General features: G+C 42.5%; 2 protein-coding genes and 1 long non-coding RNA gene across 5 annotated transcripts in view; 1 reads left to right on the top strand and 2 right to left on the bottom strand.

The window, feature by feature from the left end:
- Window positions 1-18,213, top strand: part of LOC127600079 (uncharacterized) — a 183,639-nt gene that overhangs the window by 10,828 nt on the left and 154,598 nt on the right. The window lies entirely within an intron of this gene.
- Window positions 628-9,380, bottom strand: nod2 (nucleotide-binding oligomerization domain containing 2). 3 transcript variants are annotated; one of them, XM_052064293.1, is made up of 10 exons: window positions 8,381-9,372; window positions 8,042-8,165; window positions 5,174-6,917; window positions 5,017-5,100; window positions 3,868-3,951; window positions 3,209-3,292; window positions 3,051-3,134; window positions 1,776-1,859; window positions 1,620-1,703; window positions 628-850 (listed from the first exon to the last, which is right to left on the bottom strand). In XM_052064293.1, exons 1-10 carry the CDS (start codon window positions 8,801-8,803, stop codon window positions 778-780), a joined length of 2,868 nt encoding a protein of 955 aa, XP_051920253.1. In that variant the 5' UTR covers window positions 8,804-9,372; the 3' UTR covers window positions 628-777. The 3 variants fall into 3 exon arrangements, with proteins under 3 accessions (XP_051920253.1, XP_051920254.1, XP_051920255.1); XM_052064294.1 differs by lacking the exon at window positions 1,620-1,703 and having other exon boundaries at window positions 8,381-9,380; XM_052064295.1 differs by lacking the exon at window positions 8,042-8,165 and having other exon boundaries at window positions 8,381-8,592.
- nkd1 (NKD inhibitor of WNT signaling pathway 1) overlaps window positions 13,834-18,213 on the bottom strand; it is a 34,502-nt gene continuing 30,122 nt past the window's right edge. Inside the window, exon 11 of the mRNA XM_052064373.1 lies at window positions 13,834-18,024. The gene's annotated coding sequence lies outside the window, so the exon portion shown is untranslated. The remainder of the gene's footprint in view (window positions 18,025-18,213) is intronic.

Raw genomic sequence — 18,213 nt, 5'->3', positions numbered from 1 at the left:
GTTTATATTTTGCTTATGGATATTTCGACCAGCGTTCCCCTTGTTGTAAATTGTATTTATTACATTATTTCTGCTGAATGTGTTCATGCTCTTTGAGAGCAACACAAATAATTAGGACGAGAAAAAAAAAGACAGTCTCTGCAGTATTTACAATGGACAACAACAGAAGATGAAGTAGGGCAATACAGTATCTTCATATCTTCTATCACAGGGGTGCCCATTAGGTAGATCCTGATCTACCGGTAGATCTAAGACAAGTAGATCCGAGGAGTGTCGAGAAGAAAACAAACAAACAACCATTTGTGTGTCTTTGTACATGTTAGTAATATATTTTTGTGTTAATATACACTGCACACTAATCAGTCTCATTTTCACTAAAAAAAAATATTAAAAAAAAAAAAATAAAGCAGGTAAATCTTAAATGTGTGTGTGTGTGTGTGTGTGTGTGTGCGTGCGCGCGCCGGTAAGGGTAGATCCCGTGAGGTTAGTTGATCAAAAAGTAGATCTTTGATCCAAAAAGTTTGGGCACCCCTGTTCTATCAAGAGTAAAGGCAACTGTACTGATAATACGATGTAATATGACATTGTATTTCGTCACATCACCACTGGAAAGAAAAGCAAAAACAAATTTTACTCACTTCCATCTACACTACATGCATAAGTGTAAAGACTAGGTAAGCAAAGTTATCACATTGGTTGTCATTTTGACAAATGCATATATATATATATATATATATATATATATATATATATATATATATATAGTTTTTTACAGCATCAGAAGATGAGTCTTGGTTCACGACATGTCATCTCCTCCACCTCCTCAGGGCTGAGGTGATTGTTCCTCAACCTGCAAAACAAATGCATCATCAATTGCATGGAGCTTGCATCGGATACATAGGACGAGGATGAGCAAAGTGTGGCCGGTGAGCAAGGTCGACTCGCTTTTAGCTCACCGGTAGCGAGTCACACATTAAAGGAATCAAGGAATTTTATTGTCAAACCAACACGTTTCCTGATGATATGGTACAAAATACGATACCCAAGGTTCCAGGTTAACCCAGTAAGACTTTTGACAATAAAAAAAAGAACAACAATGATTGATAACATAAATATCTATATATTTTTAATTAATCTATTGAAAATACTAAATTAAAAAATGTAAATTAAAAAATTTTGCTTCAACATTTGATTGTTACTAAAATGAAAAAATAGGGACATTTTACGCATACTTTTAATAAAAAACATTTGATTCAATAATTAGGTTTGCTCAAATCTTAACATTTGAATTTGTAATTGAAATAAAGACTTGTGCACATCAAAGTCTCAATTTTATTAAATATTTAGTTTATTGCACACATATTGTACACATAATGCTATTCATGCAGACGGAAAAGGTTCATTAACCAGCCACGGCCGGTACCAAGTCCAGACAAAAAGTATGAATTGTGTCAAAAAAGGGTAGCTGGTGTGAAACTACCAAAGAAGTCATGGCATTTATGAGCATGATTTCACTCGCTACAACAAAGCATGAGAATAAATTAATTGGGTTATTACAATAAAAAAGCTCACCATCCCTAGCGTAGGCCATAAAGTACAAACAGTGTTTATGTGCTCACCATACTGACTTGATACGCTTGTTATGCTCCAGAGCTTGAACTAAACAATCCACTCCCTCTCTGGTGATGCAGTTTTCGGTTAACCTTGTACAGTGAAGAAGAGGAAGAGGAATGAGTTGGAAGGGTGGAGCACTTGCGCAAGAAAGCTAAACTTACCACAGGTCCTCCAGTGATGTGCCACTCTTGAGCATCTTGGCCAGGGCACGAGCTCCGGCGCTGCCCACGCCATTGCCCACCAAACTGTCATTAGAAAAATATAGCGGGTAGTTACATTGTCAAGTCAGGTTTAATTCTCACTTTGGACAAAAATTTAAAATCGGCAACTTCTTGTTGGAGAGATGTTTGTTGCCTTCTGTCGAGCAAACTTTGAGCAAGGCATCGTTTCTACGACAATTCCACTTCAAATCTCTCTTTGCTAGCGTGTGATCTGATTTTTATGAGTGGTGCACAACACGCACAAGTATAGTTTGGGAGTAGAATTTAACCTTGAGGGACCCATGTTTAACCCTCGTAGTGCACCGCTTGCGATAAATGTAAAATGATGTCTTTGAATCAAAGGCAAAGGCATTCAGAAAAACATGAGAGCTGAAACTTATGGAGGGGTTCTAAAATGGCCTAAAGTTCATGACGTCACCGGCTGATAATTCTCAGGCATTGCAGCAATAATAAAAAAGCGTTTTGATACCTTAACCATCACAATTTACATATTTTGCACCATAGAGACACATTATAATTCATATTTTTGAATGCTTTGTAAACCTAATGTATATACATGCATTTCACACGATTTTTACGTCAATCGCTTTGTTTTCGCTTGGACAGACGTAAGCATGCCACATTGTTGGGTTGAGGTCATTCCAATTTTGCAACTTTAGGTGGCGTCAGAGGATCACAAATGATTTTGCCTTTTTGCAGGAGGCTTCAAACCAATGCATTTTACATGAACACGTCCGGTCGGGATTGTTAGTAGGGCTTGGTTGGGACCTCCAGACACAATTTTTTTTCCCTTTTGCAAAAAATGAATAATAAAAAATCCCAAAGAACTAATAAAAACTATACATGTATGGATAGCACAGATGCCTCTGAACATTTTGAGTGTTTGAATATGTATGGATAGCACAGATGCCTCTGAACATTTTGAGTGTTTGAAAAAAAAAAAAGAATGTTTTTATAACACAAAATACATCATTACAAAAATTGTAAAATGCGTAACTTAAGGCCTTTTTAATTTGGAGGACACAAGGGTTAAATAGATATTATTTGAAAGGAATTCAACATTGCTGTGTTGTTTCAAGCCCACACCTGCCACAAAACAGGAAGTGGCCATCTCGCGTACGTACAATCCAACCAACGCATTTTCACGTTCGGTTCTGCATTGTTGAATGCAAGCTTTATTGACAATACATTTGACCTGAGAACAGAAAATAATACCTTAGCCATGCTAACGTTTTGCTGCCCTCCAGAGCACCAGCAATGGCCTCTGCACCTGAATCGCCAATCTTATTGCCCCAAAGCCTGAACAAATTCAATATGACACAATTAAGATGCATCTTGTTGTATATCATTTAGTATATAGACCTCTAACTTACCCCAAATGGGTCAACGAATGGTTGCATTCCAGCCCCTTCGCCAGCTGTTTGGCTCCCTCCGATGTTATATTGTTGTTGCCTAGCCTGAAACAAAGGAGAGCACACAGAGATTTCCAGTGACATCGTGTACACCAGGTCACTGCCGCAGTGTGTGTGTGTGTGCGCGCGCGCGCATAGCATTGTTTGATTGCCAAAATGGCAATTGATTTGATCCATGCTAACCGCTATCTATTATAGATAAGTCTCTGCTATTTCATTTTAAGCCAAGCTGCCAACTACTCCAAGTCATGAAGTGAAACAGTCTCAGTTTTGTTTCTGCTTGTCTTTACACCTGGCTGGATGACGAGAGATTCTTGAATTTTGATTGTAGTTGTTTAAATTTGTCATCGCGTCATGTTTCCCTGTTATCTGTCTACGTATTAGCCCTCATCTGAGCACACCTAAGGAAACTGGAAATGTTATGACATAGCTGACACCAACTGATGAAGGTAACAAATAAAAAAACAAAACACGAGACCCTCTCATCATTTTTTCATCATTATTTCAAGCCTACCCTGTCCTAAAATTTGGATCTCCAACATGGCGGACAAACAAAGACTGATGACTGTGTGTTCAAAATCTTCACCCATGCCCAAACACACCATGAACACTGCACAAACCTCAAAGAGAGGAAATTCTGCTTGGTCTTCAGCAGATGCGAAACGTGTTGCGTACAAGCGTCAGTCAGCCTGTTGTTGAAGAGTCTAATAGGAAACACAGTGGTTAAGACGTGATTATATTCACCGATTTTAAACAACCGCGTTTTTTTACCTCCACCATCTAATGTGGATGGAGCGCGGTTTCAACATTTGATGACCATTTCAGAAATTCACTATTAAAAAAGGGGTACGAGAGCCCATTCATGAAAAAAAAAATGCCCCTGACACCAGTTTCACAACAGCATCTCACGTGGGTGGAGCATGGTGTCAATTTCAAGCATGCGCAATGAAAAGGAGCTGTGAGGGTCCCTGGAAAAATGATCTGCCCCAAATCATTTTCACCGGTGAAGATAAAATTGAGTTAACATGTCTACCATGGGCGGCCCGGTAGGCCAGTGGTTAGCACGTCGGCTTCACAGTGCAGAGGTGCCGGGTTCGATTCCAGCTCCCGCCTCCCTGTGTGGAGCTTGCATGTTCTCCCCGGGCCTGCGTGGGTTTTCTCCGGGTGCTCCGGTTTCCTCCCACATTCCAAAAACATGCATGGCAGGCTGATTGAGCACTCTAAATTGTCCCTAGGTGTGAGTGTGTGTGCGAATGGTTGTTCGTTTCTGTGTGCCCTGCGATTGGCTGGCAACCGATTCAGGGTGTCCCCCGCCTACTGCCCGAAGACAGCTGGGATAGGCTCCAGCACCCCCCGCGACCCTAGTGAGGATCAAGCGGCTCGGAAGATGAATGAATGAATGAATGAATGTCTACCATGACAAAGCGAACTTTCAAGGAGCCATTCTTGGAATTGAACATGAAGTGGGCTATTCCGGATTGATGCAACCATTTTAGGCGCCATCTAGGGGCACTTTGATGAACTGCGACAGGGGAATTGGCCCAAATAATCTGAAACAAGTGTTTTGAGACAGATCGGTGAGTAAATGCAAAAGCCATTTTTGCCTAGAGTATCATCATCTGGATACCATCTAATGTGGGCCGAGCGTGATGTCAACATTTGATGATCATTACGAGGATTTACGAAAACGCTAACGGCTAATTCCGATGGGTCATATTGGCAGATCTGCCTGCAAGTCTACACTGTAATATTATTACAACAAGGCTTACGCAATTTTCTGGAAGTTGTCGCACTGGATTCCCTTTGCCACCAGTTTTCGAATCCCTTCATCAGTGATGTTATTATTTCTGAGGCTGTCGAAGGGGGCGGAGATACGTTATTCATGTGATCACAAGATCATGACGTATGGAAGCTTCTTATACTCACTAGAGGGACTTGCAAATATGCAAACAGGGAAGGAGCTGCTCAACACCCACGTCGCCCACAGAGTTGTTGTCCAGCTCGATTCCCACGGGACTCCTCAGATGCTTGAGCACGTAAGCCAGAGCCGTGCACTCCACGGGTCCGATGTTACAGTAGGTCATCTTCAGGTGGTCCACCTCCAACTGGCTCAACACCTCCTCGGCCATATTGCTCTCCCGCATCTCGTAGATGCACTTGATGAGCCAGACAAAGCCCGGCATGGCGTGCATGCTCTTTTTTTCACCCCGAACTGGCAGGGGGATGGACTTGAAATGTTTCTGCATGCCTTTGTGGAGGAAATGGACCACCTGTCGCGCTTTCCTCTCCACGGTGGTTGTCGGGGTGCAGTGCAACCATAGGCGTCTGTGTCTTTGGGAAAGGAGACCGCAGACGAAAGTGGCCGTGATTTGTGAATTGGGGCTTTCGTCCGGCCCTTGGCGGTGGTCCGCAGACAAGCAGGACCAAAAGCAGGTGCTACTGAAGTCGGCCTCCCTCAGCCCAAACAGCTTAGCTACAGCGGAGCGGTCCACGTTGTTGGATAAAACAATGTAAAGCGCAGCGAAGAAACACTGAACGGTCACATGAAGGAATTCGTACCGAAGACTCTGGTGGAATGACATTTCCTTGCTTTGGGCGAGGAAGCCCGCACAGATTTCCTTGTCCGTAACACAGCAGGTCTCCAGGTCGGTGCCAGTAAAGACGTAACAGGAAGCTTCTACACCCTGGAAAGCAAGTTGACCCAGATGCAAGATGCCGCCCAGGTGCTCCTGAAGCAAACCGGCTCCCTCGGAACACTTCGAAGCGTTTTGGTGCTGCAAAAAGTGCTGCAGGATCATGAGGTACACGTCCGTTATGGTTTGCGGCGTCCCATCTCCACAGCCCAGCAGCTCTTTGTGGCACTGCGAGACAATCCAGCAAAGGACGGGACTGTGGCAAAGTCCAAATAAAGCCGTGTTGGCCTGAATGGATGCCAAGACTTTAGAGGCCACAGACAAGTCGTGGTGTTGTTTCTTGACAAAACAGTTTATGCCATCGGGGGAGAAGCCTTTAAGGAAGAGTTCTTTGCGGAGATGCTTCCTCAACGTCGGACCCACGGCCTCCGGACGACTGGTCACCACCTTCCGCACCCCCTTCAGGAGGGATCCCTGGAGCAAGTTGAACAATAGTACATGCACGGGGGCGGGCTGCGTGGGGCAGCAGACGCGGCGCTCGTCCGAGAAGCTTTGCTTTAGCTCATCAAGACCGTCAAATGTAATGACCACGAGGTGCGGGTGGTCCAGAATAAAGCGAAAGATCTCGTCCTGGTCGCGATCGGGCCAGCAGCAGTGGTGGAAGAGTAGCTTTTGGACCGACAGCTCATTGAGTTCCGAATTCAGCTTACGACAGCTGAAAGGGAAGAGGAGGACGAATTCGGGGAGGGTGGCCCCTCGAGCCCAGAGAAGGTGGAGCCTCTGGAGTAAGGTGCTCTTACCACTGCCGGCATCCCCGGATATCAAGACCGTGTCCGCCTCCTGATTCACATTGCCCGCTGTACCTATGATGTCTTCTAAGCCCAGATGTGCTTGATCCTTGCAGTCCTGAGCCAGCTCCAGCTGGCCTTCGGTGTAGATGTCATCAAGCAACATGTGTCCAGTTCCTCCGTACGTACTGAGGAAGCTGGACTGGGCTGACACAGAACTGCGCAACTTCTTCTGATATATTAGCAGCTCTGTAACGGAGAGGTACACAAGGATCGATGTTGTGAAGAAGGGCTTAAACACCGTCTTGTCATTTTTACCTCCTGATGACACGGCATCGGGAGAAAAGCATCAGTATGTTGCTCAAGGACACTTGTTTGTTTTGTTTATTGAACATAAAACATATACAGTAATAATTTGACAGAAAATAAGGTACCGGTAGATAAAAAAGTAAAAAGAAAGAAATCAGTCTTCATTCAACACAGTTATTATGTTCAAGGGAGTAGGATGAAGTAAAAAACGTATCTAGTCCGACACCGTTATGTGTTTATATCAACTAAATCATTTTTATATCAATCAGAAAAGAAAAGGTAAGAAGAAGTCTCCATTAAGGCTCATACTTATTTCTGATTTATCATTATATTTAATGTTTAGAATTTATCATTTTAACTCTGATTGATGTAGGTTGTTTGTACTATTTTTTTGAATTTGTTTTTGAACTCAGCAAGCGATTTACTCATTTTCAGGTCCGTTTCGAGATTATTCCACAGATTAACACCTTTGCTAGATACACTTCTTTGCTTGATGTTTGTTCTTGTTTTGAGTTTTTTGAATACGTTGGTACCTCTTAATTCATAGTTGCTTTCTCGAATTTCGAAAAACTTCTGAATGTTTTGGCAGAGCAGGTTATTGTGTGCTTTGTACATTAATTGGGCGATTTTAAAGTCAACCAGGTCATAAAATTTAATCGTATTTAATTTGATAAATAGTGGATTTGTGGGTTCCGTATATTTTGATCTATTAATAATTCGAATTGCTTTTTTTGTAGTTTGAGAATAGGGAGTGTGTTTGTTTTCCAGGCATTTGCCCATATTTCCACACAGGATTGAGAATCGAACCCACAACTTTCGAGGTGGGAGATGACCACTGCGTCACGTGAGCCGCGTTAGCCTTTTTTGAAAATATTGCTTGATATTCAAATCAAATGGTGGTGTAACTGCTGAGTCCATTTGAACTCTGTTGCAATCCAAATGAGAATAAGAAGGACGTAAACAGACCCCGGTGAACCAGTGCGTAGTCACTGTACACTGACTCATGTCTGACTAACACGGGGATGATGGAATGCTGATATGTACTGTATGAAATGATACAAAACCTTCGGGTGTGGTCTTCTCAGATTTTAGGTCGCACCCAGGCTGTTGCTTTTGCTCAATGTAGCGTAGCACCACGTTAGCTGCTAACTCGCCTTTCGAGCTCACGTGATCCAACAAACGTCTGGCCTGAGTGAGACAAATAGACAAAATAAGCTAATTTACACAGTGGTTAACTTTTTTTTACACTTGTATGACAGTTTAAGAAAGCTCACACATCACTTTTTTTAACTACACTGATAACCATATAATGGGGAAACCTAGGGTGACAATTTCACACTGTCCCACATTCACACACACGGTGGTGCCATTTTCATGAGTGTGTATTTAAACGTTTGTGCTACCTGCTGCGAGGGCGTGTGTATGGGCAAGCGTACGTCTCCACAGTCCTCGTGGGTGAAGCATCCCGATTCCAGCAGAGCTTCCAGAGCTCCGTCCATGCAGCTTTGGAGCTCTGCCACCAGGGTGGGCCTTCTCGTCAGAAGCATCCCGCTGACACGCGCCGGGTCTTCAGGCCGGACCTCCCGGACTGCCTCGGCGAAGGCCTGGCACGCGGCCTCCCCCTTGGCGTAGACCAGGTCCAGCAGGTGCCTGGCGTTGGCATGAAGCGGCCTCCCCTGCACTCGCACGTTGTGGTAATCCTCCCACGAAAACTCCCCGCAGGCCAGGAGGACATCCAATACCCTCTCAAGGGGCTCGGGAGACCCGCTGGCACATAGACCACAAAGGATCTCGCTACGTTGCTTCAGCACCAGATCCTGGGCCATGGTCACCTTCTTGGAACACACGGCACAGTCCAATGGATATCAGCAAGGAGTTGACATGGTGTCATAGTGGACGCTCTGAGCTTAATGCTCACGTCTCGGGTCCATCGTCTACATGCCTCATGCTTGTTTTCTTAGACGGAGCTTCCTCTTCTTCTTCCTCAATCCGTGGCAAAGTGAAACTGTTTCAAAGTTTCACGCACGGAGGCTTTGGCACGTACGCACTCACGTACACCACCCCCCATACACACACGCTGACATACACAATTCTACACTGTCACACATTTATGCACTGACACACGCAAACAAACGCCGACATTGGCGTGCTCATATATCATACACGCGCGCGCGCACGCACGCAAACGAACACTGAGAAACTCGTCCTCCATGCACGCGCACACAGTGAAACATTCAACGATCGACTTCCTCTTTCTGTACCCTCTCTGGGCAAACGGTCCTCGACATTCAGGAAGTACTTTTGCAGCAGGGCAAGTCACACAAAGTGGTACAAATACAGGTACGCGGATAACATCATACCAACTTTGTTATTAAGATACTCTACCAGTATAATGAAATCAATACTCATTTTTTTTCTTGGGTATGCCCTTTTTTCAACAAATATTGAAAACATAAAGCCTTCTAGTCAAAGCTTCAAGGCTATTGTTTAGAAATGTAAATGTGATAATTGATTACTTTTAGATCCAGAAAAAAAATATTGCAATTCGTGAATACGTTTTTCGAATAAATAATACAAATAATCAGTTGCCTATGTGGGTTCTCTATAATGAACTAGAAAAATTACGACAAAGAATTGTATTTTTGTTGACTTTCCCTTCAATTTTACTTGCATTATTAAGCGCTCCGTTACAGCTGCCGCTGTTGTGAAAGCGCTATATAAATCTGCATGTATTGTATTATTTTTACTGACAAATTGTTGCCTACAAAATGTGTGTTGAAGGGAAAGACGGAGGAAAGTAAGGGTTTTTTGTTGCCATTACCTTTTTTTTAACAGAGGCCTTTTAATATATTTATGATAAAAATCCAGCGAAACTATTGCGCTCATTTATGGATTCCGTTGGTGTAGACTGTAACGGCAGATTAGGTGCAATTCGGGAATCGCGCCACTTGATGACGCTGTTCCATTACTGGTCAACAACGGTAGCTTTGGCTAGCACACTTCGGTTTGAAGATGCCATGTTGCACGTGTATGTAAAGGAATAACTATCGTACTACAACATATACTGTATGTATTAAAATTCAAGCTACAATGTTAAAGTAACATTTTATTAGTCGCAGACGTGAAAAAATAAGTCAACTTGTGTCAAACAAATACAAACTAACACTACTCAAAATTGTATCACACATTTTTTTTCAAACAATTTCTGCATGTCTGTTCTGTGGTTATCGTCAAGACTTTTTACCATCCAAACTTGCACTTCCTGTTCTATGGTAATCATTCGTTTTTCCTACATATTTTTACCATCAAAGTTAAATTTCCTCTTCCATGGTGATCATCATACCGTTTTCTTTCATTACATTTGAGAGTTCATTTTCTCTTGTTCTGTTATCATCACAATTTTTGCCATTCTAACTTTATTTCCTGTTCTACGTCTGTCATCACACTTTTCCTGTTTGCCAACAGCGGTCCCCTTCTGACGGAGCTTAAGTCTCACAAGATTCTCCAAAGTCTTGCATAATGTCACACTTGATTTCCAACATCACTTTTGCAATGTGGAAAGTCGCATCACTCAGGCCTCTGCGTTCGAGGTCACGTCCAGCTTCTCCCTGACCTTCAGAGTGTTGTGACTTGAGACTTGTTGGACATTCACGACCGCGCCTCCCCTGTGCAGGACCTTCTTTCAAGTGCGGGCCCCCCCGTGTTACAGAGGCACCTTGCAGATCAACATCCCCCCGCGTTCACTTTGTACCTTCGACAGCACGCCGCCACATCAAAGCACCGCCGCCTCCAGCTTTGATGTTTTGCCGAAATAGAGAAAGCGAGAGAGAGTGAACGAGAGAGTCAAAGAAAGAAAAAGCTAGCCGTGATATAAGGGGCTGTCAGGGACATAATTCAGGATTAGCTCTCATACACAATGCTGGAAAACTCTCACATGCACAACTGAAATTCTGAAAAGTTCCAGAGCTAAGCACCCACTTTGATGCGATGGCTGAATTACTGTCGCGTCAAAGCCAAAAGATAAGTGGAACTGCAGCATTCACGTAAGCAAACTTAACCAGAATGATCCTCTGATAATGAATGTGGTAACAATTTTTGGCTAAGTTGTTGACCTTTTATTGTTGTTTTCTGATTTATCCAAAACAAATTTATAAAATTGAAATTGCAAGCTAATATCATTTTCCATACAAAAAATAAATAGGTTTAGAGTGAAAATGGGCCATCCTCACTGGATGGACACTTTAAGACACGAGGATTTTTTTTTTTCCAATTTTGAAAAAAAATGTATAATGCCTCCTTCGTTTGTAAAAAAAAAAAAAAAAGGAATAATAAATCAATAAATCGCCGCCACACGTCATCTACAGTTGAGTACAGAAACCACGATTTGTTTTTAACCCCATACACTCTAGTTTCCTAATTGAACACACCCGAAAACAGTCATAAGTGTTTTTATTTCTTGCCCCCTGTCAGCAGACATAAAAGGCAGGCCCTGCCAATTAGCATTAATTCCTCTCCCCCCCAACACCATGCTTTGGTTTCCCGCTCTTGAGTAAGCGGCGTATTGCCATCATTTGCATTATCCGTGGCACATCGGCTTTGAAGTCGGGAGGATTGGGCGGAAGAAGAAGGCTCCGCTTATTATCCGACGTGGAAAAAAAAAAGTGTTCAAAGGCCACAGATTGAGTGGAACAGATGTACATTAGCATTGCTCTTGTGCTGCTAACACTTTAGCATCTTGACTGTTTTTTTTTGGGGGGGGGGGGGAGTGAATTTTGCACCCCGCCGAGTTGAATTCACACTTCAAAGATGCAGCGAGTGAGACATACTCTCATTTACATGAACATGCTTTTAAGTCAACGGAAGTCATCTAGCTAATTGACAAACTACCTTACCCAACTGACTGAGTAGCTAGCTAACTAATTGACTGACTGGCTAATTAGCCCCACTCCCAAGTTAAGTATTCAACTAGCTTGCAGGCAAACAACCTGACTGACTGAATTACTAACTTGCTACCGAGATTTCTAGTGAACTATCGTTCAAGCTAGCTAACCAGCTACCTCATCAAATGACTGACTAACTAGCAAGCTAGGTAACGGACTGAATATATATAAATAACCAACCTACTAGTTAAATGTATTATGTTGTTATTTTATGTTAACTGCTCTGTTGATGGTGGCGTGGGTACGTGCAGCGGCTCCTCTCTCTCTTGTGGACATATTTGACAATAAAGTTGACTTGACTTGCAATGACTAGTTAGATGCCAGATTAATTGACTAACTAACTGACTGACTTGCTAAACAGCTATCGAATCAACTACCTCACCTAATGACTGACAGGCTAGGTAACTAACTTACTGACCTGTTAACTAGCCATGAAGTAACTAACTTCACCTCACGAAATGACTGATCAAGATAGCCGCATAATAACACAATACTAATTATAATTCTTCCATTTTGGAGTCAGGATATAACATAAAATGAGGAAAAAGTGAGCACCTGTGAATTTTCTTGTTTTTGCATGCATTTATTTTTTTACGCTCGTGTGACAGAATGTATATGAATCATCATCTGTATAGAGTTTTAATGGGTGACACTTTGACTTCCTCAAAATAACACCATGGCGTTGTTTCCCTTTGGGCCATTTGTATGTACTTAACATATAAGTGTGTTCAATTTAGGCCTGTAGCACTAGAAGTGTCAAGAGATTGAAGTGCTCTTAAGGTGTCACTTTAAAAACGCATTTATGCTTACAAATGTGCATAAATCGACCACAAAAGTTTGCAGTGTAATGGCTAACAAATGTATCATGCCAGTCTAAAAAACAGCCGTGAAACTGTTTGGTCTTGCTTTAAAAATCTCCATATTTTACCCTCTTTGTCAAGGTGGGGGAGACCAATCTTATGGCCCGGAGCTGGACGCTCTGCAGTAGCCCGGGCCGGAGATAAGCTGCTAAAGCTCCTACATGAAAGCAGCGAGTGCTGAGCAGCTGTGCTCACACATTTGGAATCACGACAGCTTTAGATGCTGTAAATGCATGGGGGATTTTCACATTACCAACCACACTTAAAGTGGGGTCACAATTTTTTTCCTTGAATTTTCTCCCTCCCTTGATGTCTGAACAGGGACACACTTTGACAATGAGCACGGGGCTACGCTGTGACATGGCTTGGCTTCTACATGGTCACGGGGACGACTGAGCCCGTACTGGATTTGGCATTTGGCTCAGAAGGTCCCCACTTATGGAAGTGGGTACTGTTCTTCATCACACGTGATGATTGCATGTCGCAAGTCGAACTAAAAAACAAAAAAAAATGAATGCGTAAAGTCAATTTCCCCTCTAGGGCCACAATTATAGGGACCTTCTCCTTCCTTATTCTTTTAGATGTGTGCACATGAAAGCATTTGCCTGAAACCAAATGCAAAGAGGAATGTTTGCTACAATGAGATTCATTGTCTCTTTTTGAGGGTGGGTCTGGGAGGGGTTACACTTGGGCTCTAGAGGGCACTACAGGGGCGTCATGTGTCTCGCAAGAACTCGTTGAACTTTGGTGACAACCCGAATACAACAAGGAGCGAGCACGAACGTGTATAACCCTTAATGAATAAATATTCCAAAATATATTACCGTTTTTCCATATTATATTATTGTTATTATGAAAACTTGATGTTCTAGAGGGAAAAAACAAGGCCAGATTTGGAACCGGCGCAAAATAAACATCTAGAAAAGTTTACTTAGATCTCTGATTAAAATATTGTGTCAAAATTTGTTGGCCGGTGCAGCTCAAGTGGCCTATGGAAGAGTTACCATGTTGGTGATCGCTGGTGTATAACATGAACAGAAAACAACAAGCTTGGTATTATTAATAACAGGTTGATACTTTAATAAAAAGGTACGTGGCCCCTAAACGCTAATCCACCACCTCGGCACAGATACGCTGTCCAATAAATTAAGCAACGAGTCAGCTACATGAGTTGAAAATGTTATGGCTACAAAACATTAGGATGGGGGATGTAAATTGGGGTACACTTGCGTCTTTTAACAGGCAAGTCAAGTCAAACGTTACTTTACAATAATATGTTCTATGCGGCCCCACAAGTCGAAGCACGGCATTATGATTAATATTACATTTGTGGGATATGAATCAAGCAGGAAAATCCACCCATTTTGATCCATCTGCGGGGGCGGCCATTTTGCCACTTGCTGTCGACTGAACATAACATCTCAGTGCCTAAGGCCTCAGGTAATGACAAATTACGGCTAAGCTATTTTCGGGAGTCGGTCTTGTGGCGTTGGAAAGTTGAGTCCTTGGGTATATTATTCTAAAGAAAACGTTTGACTTGACTTCCCCTTTAAAAAGTGGGGAAATGGGTGATTAGCAAGGAGGAAAGTGGACACTAGACTCAAATGACAGATTTGCTTCCCAAAAGAATAAATAAAACATAAGATGCTCAAAAGACATTTGCAAACAACTCATCCCAACCCTCAACAGATACTCGAGCACGGATCCATACATTGCGCACACTGCCGTTTTCGTTATATTTTCCACACGCTTCTGTCATATCAGCATGATCGGACATAATACCTTTTGTTGGATATAGCCAGGCTCTGTAATGCCTTTTTGTGGTGGGGAGGGAGCAGAGGGTGCACTAACGTCACTCGAATGTTGAAATGGTGCATGGATGAAAAAGTTTGCAATTTAAAAAAAAAAAAGGCAAAAATAAAAGCTTTGAATTGTTTTAGGGTCAGAGGGGGCGCAAATGTTTGTGAAAAGGCTGCTCTAAGAACATGAAAGAATTTTGGACTGTGCTGTCGGGTAACTAAGTGAGGATCCACTTTTCTAAAATAAGATGTGTCTTGGTTTCGGGCGTGACTGATCGCCTCACCCTAAATTCCTCGCTAGTGGCGACCAATCAGAGCACGGCGTGACCAATTTCTAAGCTGCGACGACATATGTGACCACAAAAAAAGCAAAACGGGTTGAGGAAGTCAACGTATGAGGCCCAGCTGGATACAGCTCACCCACCCCCCTTTTTCTGGGAATGGCGGTGCCTTCGCTTTAGGGTGGCCTGCAGCTGTGAAACAAACGCGGTGTGCGGCATTCCTGCTTACCCTCAAAATACACGCTGATGGCAGACTAGGCGATAAAATAATAAATGATAGGGAAAAACATTCATAAGATGAGCCCGACAGATTATTCTATTCCAGTCGGATACATTTTTTAAGACCGTGTCAGCTGTGTTTTCAACGTGGGGTGCGGAGCGAGGACAGACAGTATGGCGTCAACTCTGTCGGTATTTTGAGGGTGATGTGTGGCTTTACAAGTTTGCAGTTTATGTTTTTCAGAGAGTGTGCAGGAGAGCATCAACTATGATAGAAATTTGAAGGGAGTTTTATTCAGATATTTGTGATATGAGAGAGGGGGTGCGCCAACATTTGTGATGATGAAGATGTGCTGCTCAAAAGGTTGGTAATTAAAAAAAAATAACTATAAAAGCTTGCACTTTTTTGAAGGGGTACAGCAACTCGGCCTCAGTTTGGATATTTTTTTTGTGTGGGGGGTAAGGCTGGGATACACATTTGATTCAAAATGTCTTTTTTTTGTGGGGGTGGCGTTTCATTCATTCATTCATTCATTCATTCAATGTTATTGTCATGTTTGGGGAAGGGCTTTTTTCTGTCAATTTTGAGGGTGCACTGGAAATAGATTTGGGTCAAAAATAGCTCTATGTTGTTCAATATGTCATCTTTTTAAAAAAGGTTTTGAAGTTTGTCTCCCCCCCCCCTCCTCCCCCCCTAGACAAACATGTTTCAAATAAAGAGAATTCTCTTCCAGCACAAAGTGTCAGCAAGGTAAGATAACTCTCTTTATGGGACAAAAACTTTTAACCTGTGTATCAAAAATAACCCAATTTTTTTGAGAGTTGTTCTGTAACCATTATGGGTTATTTTTGGGGGTCATTCTGTACAAATCAACCCATTTTGGGAGGCCATTTTGTACAAAACAAACCAATTTTATGGGTCGTCCCATTGGTTATTCATTTGACTCAATGTCTTGGACTACATGAATAATTCAAAACATTGACCCAAGCTGACCCAAGTGGTAGTTGCTCCATTTTATTTTTTTTTACCCATAACTAATTTAGATTACTTTCGATCAAACTGTTTTTACTGAGTGTGTCAACAGGTGTGCCGATAGTTGAGATTTTAAAAGGTTGGCAATTAAACCATTTCTAACGCTTTGTGAAGGGTATTGGGATGGGAGGGGGGGGCGTCAAACAGACGGGATGTAGAAGGGGATTTTGGAGCCCCCAAAGGAACTGCTCTATTTGAATTCTACTGTGAACAGTGGAGACTTTAGCTGCATTAAGCGCTCCAGGAGACTCGCGCCATGTGGTCGCTCCGCAACGTTGTGGGAGTCCACGTTTATGGTGCATGCCTGTCACATCATGGGACAGGCAGGTGAACGGACAGGCAACCAGGGTGGGCTGCAGACAGGCAAGCCACAGATTTTACTGGATACTGAGACCCCCCCCCCGGTGTGGGGAATGGAGACAGACGAGGAATTTAGACAGCTGGGAGAGTCACAACACAAACAAACTGTTGTTGGTGGATACCACATGGCGAAACAGTCCATAGTGTGTGTGTGTGGGGGGGGGGGGGGGAGGGGGTGAAAAGCCATGAAAACAATTTTCTAATCAGGCAGTTAACTCATTTATTACCAGCCAATTCTAGACCAAGTCTGAAAAGACGTTTAAAAACGTCTTTGGGAGTGAATGAGTTAAACGAGATACACTGTTACACTCGTTTCAGCGTTGGCTTAAACGCTGAATGTAAAAAAAAAAAAATATAGTTTCGCTTCACTTAAATTGTAGAGGCTGAAGATCAGCACTTGGGAGGAGTGTACCAAGAAGATGTGAAAGAAAAAGTTTTCAAAAAAGACATTTCAGAATTTTGGGGAGAATGCGCACAGGTGGAAGGGGGACTGCGGTCCATCATTTGAAAAAGACGACTTGTTTTTGTTTTTGTTTTTTGGATTGCGTGGCTGAATTAGAAGGTGGCCAAACAGTGAAGAACCATTAATTGTGAGGGTATGCTCACACACACACACAAAAACCCAGACATTTTGGACTTGCACAATTAAAATTGAAACAATGACAATACGCAGCTGGAAAAAAAATAACGAAAGCATGTCTGAGCTCGTTTTCAATCCAGGTCATTCATCAGAGCGCCTAAAGCAGATTGCGCTTCTGATCTCACCTGCGATTGATCACAAGCGTTGTCTTTGAACGCATCACAGGACTGACGCGTGCAAGTCACGAGTCAACATTGTGGCAGCTGCTTCAAAGTAACGTTTGATTTTTACTCGTTTGGCGTCTTGATGAAACTGCACGGATGCCTTTAAACCGCGCAAGTTTATCGGGCAGAGTAATGCATCGTTACCAACTGTCATATTCAGTGATTTGCTTTATAACTGCTGTGGGAAAAGGAGCTTCTGCTATGAAACTTAAATATCTTATCATGACACCAGCATCACAAAACGAGATTTTCCCATCCCATTAAAATATTTGAAAGAAAAAAAAAAGAAGAAAGAAACACAGGTTAAAAAAAAGTCTTTCTTCAGTCAGTTGAGAACATGTCTCACTTCTTTCAGATTGTGACGTCCAAATTACAAGAAACGTTTGTTTAACCTTATCAGGGGTTACTGCGGTGGACGGATCATCATGTTATGAGGTTACACAGTGCGCGAAAGGGTTGAATATGTTTTTTTCTATTGATATATTTTAACCACACATCCATTATCCGTACCACTGATCCTCACGAGGGTCGCAAGCATGCTGGAGCCTATCCCAATTGACCGAGCGGTAGACGGGGTACAACCTGAACGGAACATTTTAACCGTTTCCATGTAATTGTATTTTTGTATTTAAGAACAACCATGACAGACAATGTAATTATTTTCTTTCATTTTTCAAACTATGAATTGTGGGGAAGCACAATGAAAGATTGTTTTTGTGGACGTATGAACACAAGCGCACACACGCACCTACTTCCACGACATACAGTACAAAAGATCTTTGAGCAGTCACATTATATTGCTTCAACATACTTCCTTGACACCAATTACCACTTTCCAAAAGACAGGGCTTTGGCGCCATTTTAGAGCATTTCCGGGGTCATACAAAAGAGCACTAAACATGACAAGAAATGCAATTTAGTAAAATTTTCAGCGAATAGC

Source organism: Hippocampus zosterae, chromosome 4 (assembly GCF_025434085.1).
Source record: "Hippocampus zosterae strain Florida chromosome 4, ASM2543408v3, whole genome shotgun sequence".
In the NCBI taxonomy this organism is placed as follows: Eukaryota; Metazoa; Chordata; class Actinopteri; order Syngnathiformes; family Syngnathidae; genus Hippocampus; species Hippocampus zosterae.
This window is presented reverse-complemented; position numbering and strand designations above follow the sequence as displayed.